This window comes from Spodoptera frugiperda, chromosome 1 (assembly GCF_023101765.2).
Source record: "Spodoptera frugiperda isolate SF20-4 chromosome 1, AGI-APGP_CSIRO_Sfru_2.0, whole genome shotgun sequence".
Classification (NCBI taxonomy): Eukaryota; Metazoa; Arthropoda; class Insecta; order Lepidoptera; family Noctuidae; genus Spodoptera; species Spodoptera frugiperda.
This window is the reverse complement of record NC_064212.1, coordinates 1445413-1458771: the sequence shown is the minus strand read 5'-3', so window position 1 is coordinate 1458771 and position 13359 is coordinate 1445413. Positions and strand designations below refer to the sequence as shown.

General features: G+C 32.5%; 2 protein-coding genes across 2 annotated transcripts in view; both read left to right on the top strand.

The window, feature by feature from the left end:
• The first annotated feature begins 85 nt into the window (after positions 1 to 85).
• On the top strand, positions 86 to 7172 carry LOC118273195 (heparin sulfate O-sulfotransferase). The gene is made up of 5 exons (XM_035590031.2): positions 86 to 350; positions 427 to 730; positions 1692 to 1830; positions 4258 to 4355; positions 6125 to 7172. Exons 1-5 carry the CDS (start codon positions 239 to 241, stop codon positions 6492 to 6494), a joined length of 1023 nt encoding a protein of 340 aa, XP_035445924.2. The 5' UTR covers positions 86 to 238; the 3' UTR covers positions 6495 to 7172.
• Positions 7173 to 12221: 5049 nt separating this feature from the next.
• Positions 12222 to 13359, top strand: part of LOC118273287 (adenylate kinase isoenzyme 5) — a 34124-nt gene continuing 32986 nt past the window's right edge. Inside the window, exon 1 of the mRNA XM_050696269.1 lies at positions 12222 to 12833. Coding sequence (XP_050552226.1) covers positions 12812 to 12833 — 22 coding nt within the window. The 5' untranslated portion in view covers positions 12222 to 12811. The remainder of the gene's footprint in view (positions 12834 to 13359) is intronic.

The window sequence follows — 13359 nt, the reverse complement described above, 5'->3', positions numbered from 1 at the left end:
GATGGTTATTGTTGTCTCGTTCTAACGCGTTTAAAAAAAGAAAGAGAAGTATCAAAGGAATGTTAAATATTGAAAAAGTCATAATCTAGCGTTGGAAAGTTATTACATGGCGTTTGTCGTCCGCGGAACTATTTTTCATTTCTATGTGTCCCAAATAATGTTTATTTATAATGTACGCGAGTTAATTATGCCAGTGCTGATTTCGGCGTGAAGTTGTGCGGTCTGGGCGCATTCAGATATGTTCAACATAAACAAACTATGTCTGTTCTCCTGTCTGTGCGTGATTGTTGTTATTGTCCTCTATTTTCAATCAGAAATTGCACGTTTAGAGGACAATTATAGGAAACTAGGTAAGCGGGAACATGTGTTGTGTGTTTAAAATGTGTATAGTGGAATTTAGTTGCTGAATTTAAGTTTTATTTTCAGAGTTTAGGTTGGTGCAAACTCACTCGGAATCTCGCCAGTTTTTCCCAAAAACTTTAGAAAAAAATGACGATGATACGGTAGTGATATACAATAGGGTCCCGAAGACGGGATCGACGAGTTTCGTGGGTGTAGCTTATGATTTATGTAAGAAGAACAACTTTAAAGTGTTACATATCAACATAACTGCAAACCGACATATCATGTCCCTAAATAACCAGTATAAGTTCGCACAGAATGTTACTAAATGGGATGAGGTGAAGCCGGCACTCTACCACGGTCATATGGCCTTCTTAAACTTTGATCGGTGAGTTACAAAATATTCTATAAAACAATATTTCAGTCATTACAGCATATTTGGAGCTGCAGACAATGTAACAGGTTTCCAGGGCTCTGGTTTAAAGCAGGAGAAGGAATGGGGTGGTTTTTAGTCTGTAAGAGTCTGACACTCCCTCTTGCCTCACCGAAGGCGGGATTTAAATGGATAACTTTCCCCTATCAAGAAAAAAAAATTATTGTAACTTTTCATAAAACAGTACTACTTATATTATTATACATAATCTTCAATTACTTTTATATTATAACAACATACATTATAAGGAAAATCCTGTTTGAATCAAAGTCATCTTCCTAATAAGTGCACAACATTGAGATTGTTTACAATGGCCATAGCAAGTCTATTTACATATTAGTCAGAGTCTCACATATGGAGTCTGTGTTTTATTATTCTTACCAAGTAGTTAGGTATGATAAAAAACATAGATACAACATACTAATGTAACTAGTAATTATCAAGAGATTCTTGTTTCAATGTAAAAATAGTTCTTATTTCTAAGTAATTTTAAGGTTCTGTATTCATAAATCAGGGCTCTATTATTAAGAATTGAGAATGCTCTATATTTATTTGTCTCCAAGCTCTTTTTAACAGCTACAATTGAAGTTTTGACAATTAAGTAATAATTATTGAAATTTTATTGGATTGAAATTGCATTTACATTGAGATTGGTTTCAAAAGTAAGCGCTCTGACCCGTAACAGTTAAAGTTAGGCTGTTAAAATTTCTCAGGTAATGTATTCCTATTAGTTATGGCTACAAAAACAAAATAAAAGATAATAACAGAGATTAGTGTTATTTAAAAAATAATTTAAAATGATTGCTGTGTTGAATTTTATGAATTTTATCACTTAAAAATGATGTACTAGGAAGGAGAGGTTTTTGTCTTTTTAAGAAGTCTATTCTAAACTATAATATTAATTTCCCTTTTCCAGGTTGGGTGCCTCCTCAAAGCCTATATTTATTAACTTAATTAGGAGACCCCTTGACAGACTAGTGTCTTACTATTATTTCTTAAGGAACGGTGACAATTACAGACCGCATCTAGTTCGGAAGAAACATGGAGATAAAATGGTGAGTTGTTATTGTTTTTATTTTACATTATCTTGTGGTTTTATTGACACAGTTGTTTGAATAACTAGGATGATACAGAGTAAGTGTATAGTTAAGGCTATTTATTTAGCCTTGGACGTGACAAAATTCATCTTAAGCTATCAGTGCATTCTTTCTCCACTTCTGCGTGTTCGTTAGCCAAATGGCCTCCTCCAATCTTCTCCATTCCTGGCCTTTCCATGGCCACTCTACCCCAAGGCTAACAGCATGCTAATTAATTATAATATGATATTTTGAAAGTGTTATTACGGAGTTTGATTCAAGCACCTAGCTTATACTGACAGACAGATTGATGGACAATTCAATTTGACGTTTCAAAAGTGCCTAATTGAAATAAATGGTTTGAGTTTGACTTTTCAAGTTCAATATCTGATTTAGAGAAAAGTTATATTGGAGTAAAAAGATAATAAATAGTTACTATGTTACAGGAATTATAAAAATTGTGATATTGTTTAGCCTTGATATTAATGAATGAGATCATTAGCTACAATAGTTAACTGAAAATTTATCAATTCCATGCATTGTAAATTAGAGGCCTATGTTAGTTTCATGATTTGTGTTGATTAACAATCAGTAGTTTAGGCCACTATTTTATTAAAAATGTACATTTCTTTTTTCATATATAAAACATAGCTCCACACATGCTTTTCTCCTATGTCGTGGGACTCGTAGTAGGTGCGTTTACAAGTTAACATACCCATTTTATATTTTACCAATTAAAATAACTAATGGCACATTGGTAAGAAATAAAAATAGTATAGACCCAAGTAGCACAAAACTGCATTATAAGATGTCACACGAGGTAACTTCGGTTACTTTAGCACTTATAAAGAGTTATTACAGTACACTCGACCTGCAATAGGTGAAAAGTGAGCTTCCATCTGAATAAGAACGTTATTACGCGTCACGGAGACTACGCTGCAGCGCTTGCAGCGTTAATATAGGTAACAAGTTCAGTTTTATTCAGCTTTAAGCAATTTGAAGTACTTTTGTGGACTTTAACTAAGCTATATTCTGAATTGAAGACCACAACTGAACTCTTAGACGACTTGCATTTTAAGAAAGATCACGTGAGCTATTATGATGTAACCAGTTATTCTGTGTCTTCAAATAACAAGGATATAATGCCTTTTGCTGCACACAGTGGAACTTGTGTAATATTAATCAGCCTGTTACACGCAATCGTATAATAGCTCTTATAAAGCCTACTTGATCACTATGGGTTACCCACTATCAAGCTTTACATGAATCTGTAGCTGACTTGTGTAACACAAGAACCACTCGTAACAGCTCGTCACTGATTCATGTACCACGAGTGAACACTTCAACAGCTCATGCTGTTTAATTTTAATTAAAACGGTACACATTGCTTGTCTGCCATTTTTTAGATTCTAACCTATGTATAAATAATAAATAACAATTGGTTTTTGTTTAGTTAACGAAAATTTCAAAAGAATTTGAATAGAAAGTGTAATGATTTCATTTTACAGCTTATTCTCAAATTGCAAAGGAAAAACAAAAAGACTTAATTTTATATAATAATATCATCAACGTTTTTAATACTATAATTTTCAGGAAAGCAGTGATATTTTGAGAGCGCGTGAAAATATTCGTCTATAATTATATAGTATTTGACAATAAACTTTCTTTCCCATTCGAATTTCATGCACATGAGGAAAAACAAAGTTTTACTTCCCGATAAATATTTGCCTGTTCCCCATAAACACTTTACAAAATGGTTCATACAAAACATATCAAAATAATAAGAAGTAGGGTAAAAATTATTCACAATATTGCCACTTGTGAATTGTCAGCTCCATATAAGAGTTGCTAATATCCTGGAGTGAATTTTGTGGTGATAAACAAGGAACAAGTAGTCTATTATTCAGCCCTTGTGGTGTATAAAAAGTAACACATACCCTGATAATCGGTCATTATTCAGCTCTTGGGGCGACTGTTACCTTCAATAATGCCCAAATAACGCTGATATAGTGCAACCAGTTACTTTATTCAGCTAACAGCTGATTAATTTGTGCCCAAATCAGAGTTATATCAGCTGAGTAGGCGCCTCTAACGCTCTTATTCAGTAGGTTTATTCAGCTGAAGATTTCATTGTGAACAGTAATTCAGCTACTATTCAGCGCTTCTGTGCTACTTGGGGAGTAGTAACATTACTTTATTAATATTTTACTTAAGATAATTGGTAACATTTTTTTATTAACTTATATCTTCCTTAAGATTAGAATAGGATTTATTATTTGCAAAACTTCCTCCAAATATCCTAAACTGACCTATTTGTTCGTCCATAAATATAAGAAATGACAAGCCCATGTCTAGACGCCAGATATAGTTCCTAGGATACCTGATAACGTGCCCTTATCATTGCAGACGTTCGACGAATGCGTCGAGAGAGGGCAGCCGGATTGCGACCCTAATAACATGTGGCTACAAGTGCCATTTTTCTGTGGACACGCAGCCGAGTGCTGGTATGTATAGAATATAATTTGCTGTGCATAAAATCCTAGAATTGAGTAGTCAGTTTTGACCCTTTTATTTATATTCTTGGTAGGTAGGTACCTATTACGGACGGGGTATCAAAATTTAGTCTATTTAGCCCATCAGTTAGGTAATGAAATAATATTAGACACGTATTTTTATTTTATTATAATTATAAGATAATAATACTTAGATAAAACGAATCAAAGTTTAGAAGTGGGAGCAAATACGTCATTTCTACCGTTCGTTCTACGGATAAAACGTAGCTACTTTGAAACTACATCCCGCGATATTTCAAATCAATATACTATCATCGAAAATACTTGTTTCTGTAAGAAAATAAAAAATACATATAATGGTTTAAAATACCAGTCGTACATTCAAATAAAAATTAGTCATCTATCCTATTCATTTTGGTTGAATAATAAGAGAGTTTAAGGGTTATATGCATTTTGATAATAAAAATAATCCATATTCGAGTCGCCAATCGCATCTAAAACCCTACTTTTATACTTTTTTTCCTAATTATTTGGTCCTTCAACAATTTAATATGTACATTAAAATACATAGGTACACATACAACAAAATATACCTCCTAATAATGCTCATTGTACAATAGTTGAATCAACAATAGATTATGTCCGGGTGTACATTGAGTTGGACAAACAACATTCCATTCTATTAATTAATAATAATAGCGCTAATTGGACATCATAACAGAGGCTTATAGTAATGTTCAACTGTTTATCAAAATACGCTTCAATTATAAATTATAACATAATAAGTACAAACTTTTACCCGTTTAAAAATAATACGTCCCTGTTCTATATCACTCTCCAGCCTCCATACTGTCTCCAGACACAAAAATCATACCATTAAATCGCGCTGTTGATATTTGAAAGAAACGAACAAACATACTTTCGAATTTATAATATTAGTAATCATAGGGGGCGTAGGTAGGGCTTAGTACGAGTTTGTGTCATGTTTAACGAGATCGAAACGAGATGACGTTTGGCGCTCTGATTGGTTGGTTCATACCAACTGGCCTATCAGTACCCTTAGGACGAAAAAGAAACGAGAAACTTTCTCATTTCGATTTCGTTAAACGTAAAGCAAACTCATACTAAAGGTACTGAAACGAAGCATCAGCCATTCATGCTATTATAAGGGAATTAAGGGATTACAAAAAGTACCTGTTAAAAAACTGTTCAAGATTACAACAACAATAAGTTAAATAAAAACTCTATAATCTTATCTCTTCTTTAATCCCTTATGTAAACGTGTTTAAACATTCTCTTTGTTAGTCGTTAGTCATAGTTAATTTTAGATTTCACAGTTCTTGTACAAGTATCAAACTTCAAGTGCAAGGTTAAACAGTTTGTTGTCAAATTGATAAGGTTTATGTCTAGTAAGACAATCGTTGTAGGTACTAATTGCATTTGAATAGCAGAATATTATTTTAAAAGATGGTTGTCCCATTGCATTGATAGTGTTAGTTTAACTTTTTAAAACAGTATTATCTAATGATTTTGAAACGGGTCTATGGCGTAGATTAGCCAGTGGTTGTCCGCCCCAAATCCAAACATTCTATTAAATTACTGATATTATATTTAATTCTGTAAATATGGGCAATAAAATAACTCTAATAACAGGTCATTCGACAAACTAATAAAGTTTAATTATGATATAATATAATGGGTGAAATCAATAAAGTGAACGAGGCAATACACACAAATTAAAATTCACATTTTATTTCCAGGGAACCCGGCAACCAATGGGCGTTAGACGAAGCGAAACGCAATCTAGTCAATCACTACTTACTAGTAGGTGTTACGGAACAAATGCTCGACTTTATAACAGTGCTAGAGGCTACCTTACCTCGCTTCTTCAAAGGAGCGACAGAATACTACCTAAACAGCAACAAATCACATCTTCGACAGACCAGCTCAAAAATAGACCCTAATATCTTAACAATAGAGAAGATACAGCAATCAGCAATTTGGAAAATGGAAAATGAATTATACGAATTTGCCGTAGAACATTTTAACTTTGTTAAAAGAAAGTTACTAGTGAAAGAAGCGAATAATGTAGCTCAAATATACTTCTATGAGAAGATACGGCCTAAATGAGTGAGTTTTTTATATGATTTTTTATTTTGTACTCTCTTGTTGTAAGAATATGGTCTATATTACCTTTTTGAGGTATGTTTTTTTTGTTTTCGTCTCGAAATGTGGGTTTGGGTCTACTTTGATCGTGGAAGTCAGTTTGGAGGCTTAAAGAATGCTTAGTCTGACTGTTTTTATACTCAAACTGTATAAAAGGCTGTTATCGATACGTCTTTCTAGTTAATACTCAAGATTTTCTTTAAGAATCTGAGTAAAAATAATACTAATGAAGTTCACTTGTACTTACATGATATTTTAAAAATGACTTCCAAAATTAAAGTAGACCTAAACACAATCTGTGTCTAGTTATTTAGTAAATAATCTAACTGATATTATACATACATACATATACTTAATGTAATGTATGTTAAAAGTCTCATAACATATACTTATGTTTACAATCGAGCACATAGTATTATGTGCACATCTGCCTAATGAATAGGCAATCTAGTGTAGGAGCCTGTGAACCCAAGACCGTCATTATGTTATAAAAGTTTGTCAGCGCATGCTCATAACACAGGTAAAAACGATGGACTATTAAAATGTTTGGACTATCGTGCCTTTAGTCATGAACAATTAGGATATTCTGGTTATTGTAGCTTTTGTGGGTATATACTTAACACCGTAGCGATCCTTTGCTATAAGAGAAGGCAATGAATGATGAAATTCTTAAAAATCACGCTCTATACTTTTATTATTATTTGATGAATTAAAATAAATATTTTAGTACCAATTACATTTGAAATTCACAAAAGCCCTAAAAAAGGTAAAGGTTCATAAATGAGAAGCGAGACAACCCCAACACAAATGTTATTTAACCACTTTCGGAGGCTGTTTTGATCACTTGTGTTATGTACATTTACATTTTTGTACACACACTTGTGTCGCTATTATTATTGTACGCTGACAAACTAAACCTTTTATAACATAACGAAAGGCAAGTGCACACGAGCTCTTAGACTACAAGATATATGTATAAATACGTTGTTTTATCATTCCAGAGATATATTTTAAAGACAGAGTGCGTATGGGCAGGGAATGTAGGACGATCTATAACTGTGTGGGTCGTAAGCGTGGCATTATACTGTTTTAACCGACACGTACGTTAATTGGTTGACCTAATTATTATTAGTAACGTAATGTTACTGTTTTTGTTCCGTTCCGTTATAGTTTTTGTTTTATATGTGTGGGTGAATATGCTATTTGCTTTTTTATAAGCATTGGACATTTTAAGTAAAGGTATGCGATATACAACAGTAAGAAAAAATTAAATATTTTAAATAAACTTTTTATCGACACCATAATCATCTAAATTAACTAAAAATCACAGTTTACTTACATACAAGCGACCGCGTCTGCGCACGCTACTCATTATGCAGAGTACCTTCCCTCGAAACTAGTTTAGGTACATTCATACATATCGTCACGCCCCATACATAATCAATGGTGGTGTCTCACCAATATCATCAATAGGCTCACCCCCATATTATATGGGACTTATTACGCAAATGGTGAAAAGTGAGTGTATATTATATAGCGGTATTACGTGCCGTAATGTGCACCTCTGCCTACCACTCGGGGATAAAGGCGTCACGTTGCATTATTTTACCAAATAAGTAACTTAGTATGTCAAACGACAGTTATTATAAAAATAGAAATCATAACTTTTAAATCCACACGTCAGCTCCATAGTCAATGGTTTCTGTCTCTGAAATTAATCAATATTTTGCCTGTATATTTTAAATCTGTCAGCCTCGCTTAAAACCTACACACAACACTGTGTTCTAACATAGATAATATATTATTAAAAAAATAAAAACTTAAACCTAGGCCTTTAATATTAGATAACGAAATTTAGCATCTAGACAAATCGTAGGCCTTAATACTTAATAGACAATCATAGAATTTAGTTCCTTAAGTAAATCGAATTTAGGTTTAATTTTCAATAACAATGTTTATTACGTTGCTCATTATTAAAGTATGCACGAAAAGACATGTTTTGCATTAAGATTTGATGCATTATAAATTGATAATTATAATTTTCTGAAATTGAATGATTTGAAAGTTTAGGAAAATAAATGAAACCCCGTAATTGATAATGTTTATTTATAATTTGACATTTTAGCCGTATATATGTATATGTTTCGACATATTATTGCTGTATATTTTTTGTTTTATATTATGTCTTTAATATATAAAACTTATCTAAAAAATGTTAATATTCTATAGCAGAAAATAAGTAAAAACACAATTTTATTATTACCTAATTTATTACCTGTTCCATATTATTTTTACGGGTGGTTTTAAATGTCTCGATATACATACGAAAACATATTTTTATGTAAAATAATTGTGTTTTTAATTAACAAATACATATCTATCACTTAATGATAGTAATTTTACAATTATATACATCTTCATTTGTTTCTTATAGCAGGTGCTCCTAAGAGTGTTTCCACACCTATTGATCGACTATAGTCCATCGATAGCATCGATCGACATAGATTGATTATCGACTAATCCATTCCACCATTGACAGATAGTATCTATCTGCTATCGATCGATTGGTGTAGTAGAAACTATTGATCGACATCGACTAATCCATTCTACCATCGATCGACGATCGCTCGATTGGTGTGGTAACACCCTTACTCAATTAAACTTTAATATTTGTACACTTTGTCATAAAAAAAACATTGTGATATTTTAAAATCCATCCAACGACTTGTTGTCTCGATTTAATTCTATAATTTTACATGTTATCCATGATATTCATTGTTTTATTTGTTACTTATTGCACTGTATAATCACAACCATAATATGACTTTGCTTACTTTTTGTCTCAAGTTAAAACGTATAGGTAAACTTATTTTTTTTTGATAAACATGGTTTGTTTTCATTCTGTTACTATAAAAATAGTAATGTTACTAATGTACTTAAGCTTTTAGGTACAAAATATTATATTAATACCTAACTCAAAAATGACTCAAAAATATATTATTAGGTATATCTTTATTTTGGCTATGTTTGCAATTATTAATATAAGTTGACTAATTGATAATAATACTTATAATTTATATATAATTGAACATTGTTATATTTTTAATAATGATAATTATTATTTTTGGGGCCCGATCAATTTCAAGCCACTCCGGGACTCTTGATGATTGTTGATCGAAACTATTCGTGAGTGAGCCGAATAAATATTATTGAAATCGTCAAATTAATAATTAATTCAATAACTTTGATAAAAGACAATTAATTTAATATATTAATTTTATTAAAATTGGTTGTATTTGTACTAATGTAGTAGATACTTTATGTTATCAATAATAAGGTGTAATTTTCCTTGCATTATTCAAGCTCAATGAGCCAGTGTTTGTACAGAATAAAATCCATCTCGTTAATGTTTTTATAAATAATACAATAACATTTTATTTTTCTAACAATTTTTTTTTTAGTTTTATAATTTTATTTTGTATAAATATTTTTTTTATTTTAGTTACTCATCTGTTAATGAAATCGCTTATTATTCTAGATTTAAAGACTTAGTCGTATTAGACAATATTATAGGAAATTGTATACTCATACAGTGGTCTGTAATTATTATTTAAATGGCCTTTTTCACCTGAACCTTCTCATTCTGACCATATCTGACGGATTAACATTGGACGTCACTATTATATTGCGCTGGTAACTATTGTTTACTTACCATTGCAAACTTGAGGAAAAATTCATAGCTACGCAATATGCAATAACGCAGGCAATACGAGTGGATGTTCTGAATCACCGCCTGCTGCATTGGCCACTGCTAGACCAACAAAGTTGATATTTCAAAAAGCCAATGGTCGGTTCATCGTTACCCTTAGTACGAGTTTGTTTTACGTTTAACGAAAACGTAACGAGAGCGCGCTGTGATTGGCCGGCTCCAATGCACTAACCAATCACAGCGTCGAACGCGCTGTCTTTTCGATCTCGGTAAATGTAAAGCCAACTCGTACTAAGACCCCAGTTTGTCTAATTTACAGTCTTCTCTACTTCACACTACATACATTTTAATCATCAGATAATTTATCAGAGACTTATCTACGACATGTGAAATTGGCCATTAATTCTGTAAATAGGTAGTAAATATGCATTTATTTAGGCTAAGTAAACTCGTTCTTCCAATTAAGTTAGCTAGCTAATCTATCAATGTATATAAAGTTTTATATTAAATGGTTTAAAAAGGGTATTTAATGACAGCCAATGGTACTCCTCCAAATGTATGAAAAAGTAGATAATTCCTTGTTCACGAATGATAATGTAATTTATTGATATTATGATAAAGTTGAAATTTGAACGCACTTTGTTTATTATTAAAGGATATTTTGTTAATGATTACTGTTATTGAAATTACAACTTTAGTATCATGAAATAAGGTTTATTATTCGTTTTCAAGGAATTAGTTGTTTGCTTTGTAAGTTAAACCTCGAATACACAATAATAAAAAAACAATGTGACTGTAAAAACTCCTTGCAATACTATTGTAGTTTGTTTTAGTACATTAACTAACCTGTCGATTTTTAACTGAAAAGTGTTAGTAAGGCAAACATATTCTCTACTTCATATTCTACAAATATAATAATTATATTTAGCACCTAAGTAAAGTTTTATAAAGATCAAAGATTCCATGTAAAAATAAGCCTCTTTATATGCGACTTCACACTGTAAATATAAGTATATAGAATTCAAATTCCTACAAAATGATAATTCTCTATCGTACAAACTTGTACTTAAAACACACAATTTTAGACCTTAACCACTTAAGTTTAAGATTGATATTTATGTAATTTATAAAGAGATGTGATTATAGAATCTGTTACTTTATAATTTCAATGTTCCGAATCTCTGCACTCACTAGTTTACTGTGCAAAGGTGTTTCAAATGAAATATAAACCTTAATGTTTCATATAATATGTTTTATTTTTGGTTGTCTAAGTTCCTACGTATTTAGTGTGTCACCACACCAATCGATCGATACTCGATGGCAATTATTGGCTATCAATCGATTGGTATGGTAGAAACTATCGATCGATGTCGACCAATCCATTCTACCATCGATCGATGGCATCTATCGGCTATCGATCGATTGGTATGGTAACACCCTTACTCCAAATCTTACTCAAATCACTTTTTGAATAACCAATTGTTTTACTTCAAACTACTGGTTCATCTCTACATGACTCAAAGGTCGACTGACTAAGGCACTAAATACGCCTTTTCACAAATTTTGTGCATAAAATATAACATCTATAATGAAATATTCATGCTCCTAACGTATCAATCTACAGCTATATTTCAAAGAAAAATGAAGCGAAATAAATACACTAACAAGGCTACTTACCGCTGAACAAACAAACTCCAAGGAAAGTTCTCCCTTCACCCGAACCGCTCGCGAGCCGACGATGAATCATAATAAATAAAAAATTAATAAGGTAATTACATACCACGGCACAAACTTGTACACTATTGAATATTTACCAATCGTACACAGCAATTGGGAACATACTTTTCACAGAATTGAAAAGTTTTGAACGTGACAATTATGGTGAATGTAACGATCATGAATAAAATACATCGCCTTGGGCCTGTCGATCTGAAATATTATCATGACCCTAATCGAACGTTTCTTAGTCAGCAAACATCGTCATCAGTCAACTGCAAGAGTTGCTCTTGCAGTTTGTACTGTAATTACTTTGTTTCATTGAGGGGGACGCAGTTTTAATAATTCAGACGATGACCTGTCCCCGTCGCACGCGACTTCTACCACGTGCTAGAGCGAGACAGCTAATGGTTTGTTCGGTCAGCCGGCGAGGGAAGGTGTTCCTTTCAGTCGTGTGTGAGAGCTGCGACGGAGCGGTTGGCCCGCGATGCCATTAAGATTCAAACCGCTCGCAGAAATGCTATCACGAAGACACAACTTCCGAATAAGTCAAACAAAGTCGATCAGTTAAAAGTTTTGTAAGATGAGATAATTTTCAATTTAAAGAGTTTTATGTTTAGTTTCGTTTTGAGGTTCGTCCACGAAGGTCGCGTCCTTCAATCGATAAACTATTAATTGCCGCGTGTGATTGCCCGTGGCCGATAGACAACGGAACTACACGCGTGTTTTGGATGTATATTTTATTTGTAAAGTGCCAATTAAAAACATTAGTTAAGTATATTTTTTTATTACGGACCCTGTGTCGTAAAGTTTGTTGGTGCAAAGACTTTGAATTAAATTCGCATCTTCATGGAATATGGGCATCTGTTTAGACACTGGTGAGTAACTTTATTTTTAAACGTAGCTGTATTAATTAGTCATGGCCGTCTAGTACGTACGTACGTGAGTCCCATGCTGGGCGCCACAACGAAACTACCTTCAATTATACCTAAAACGTTGAATTAATGAAAATGCAAAATAAACAGTCGGTCATATTCTTTTAATCATCATTACCTGCGTACACGGATGTGGTATTAGTTTTAATACGCAGTAATAGTGGTTTATTATCATCGATATGAAGGGTCCCATTTGGGCGCCACTGTAATATGTTTAAAGTGTTGAAACGTGGTTAGTATGTTAGTATTGTGTGTTTTAAATTGATATTTATTTTGTTTAGTATAGGAAAATGTCTAAAAGTGGGTGGTCTGGCAATTTGAAAGGAACCGTTAAATTATGATAAACATAATAATGTAATGTAAGCAGTGGTGACTGGCGGTCCGTGGTAAATATTATTAAGGGGGCTCTCGGTGTAAACAGACTGTGGTAGTAGCCTGTAAGGATCTGTTCGTTTGGACCGATACTTTT

What these genes read in the sequence shown, in the direction of transcription:
- LOC118273195 (XM_035590031.2), top strand. Translation starts at nt 239, where the DNA reads ATGTTCAACATAAACAAACTATGTCTGTTCTCCTGTCTGTGCGTGATT. An exon ending in AGAAACATGGAGATAAAATG is followed by an intron (nt 1,831 to 4,257) that starts GTGAGTTGTTAT and finishes TTATCATTGCAG; the next exon opens with ACGTTCGACGAATGCGTCGA. An exon ending in GGACACGCAGCCGAGTGCTG is followed by an intron (nt 4,356 to 6,124) that starts GTATGTATAGAA and finishes TTTTATTTCCAG; the next exon opens with GGAACCCGGCAACCAATGGG.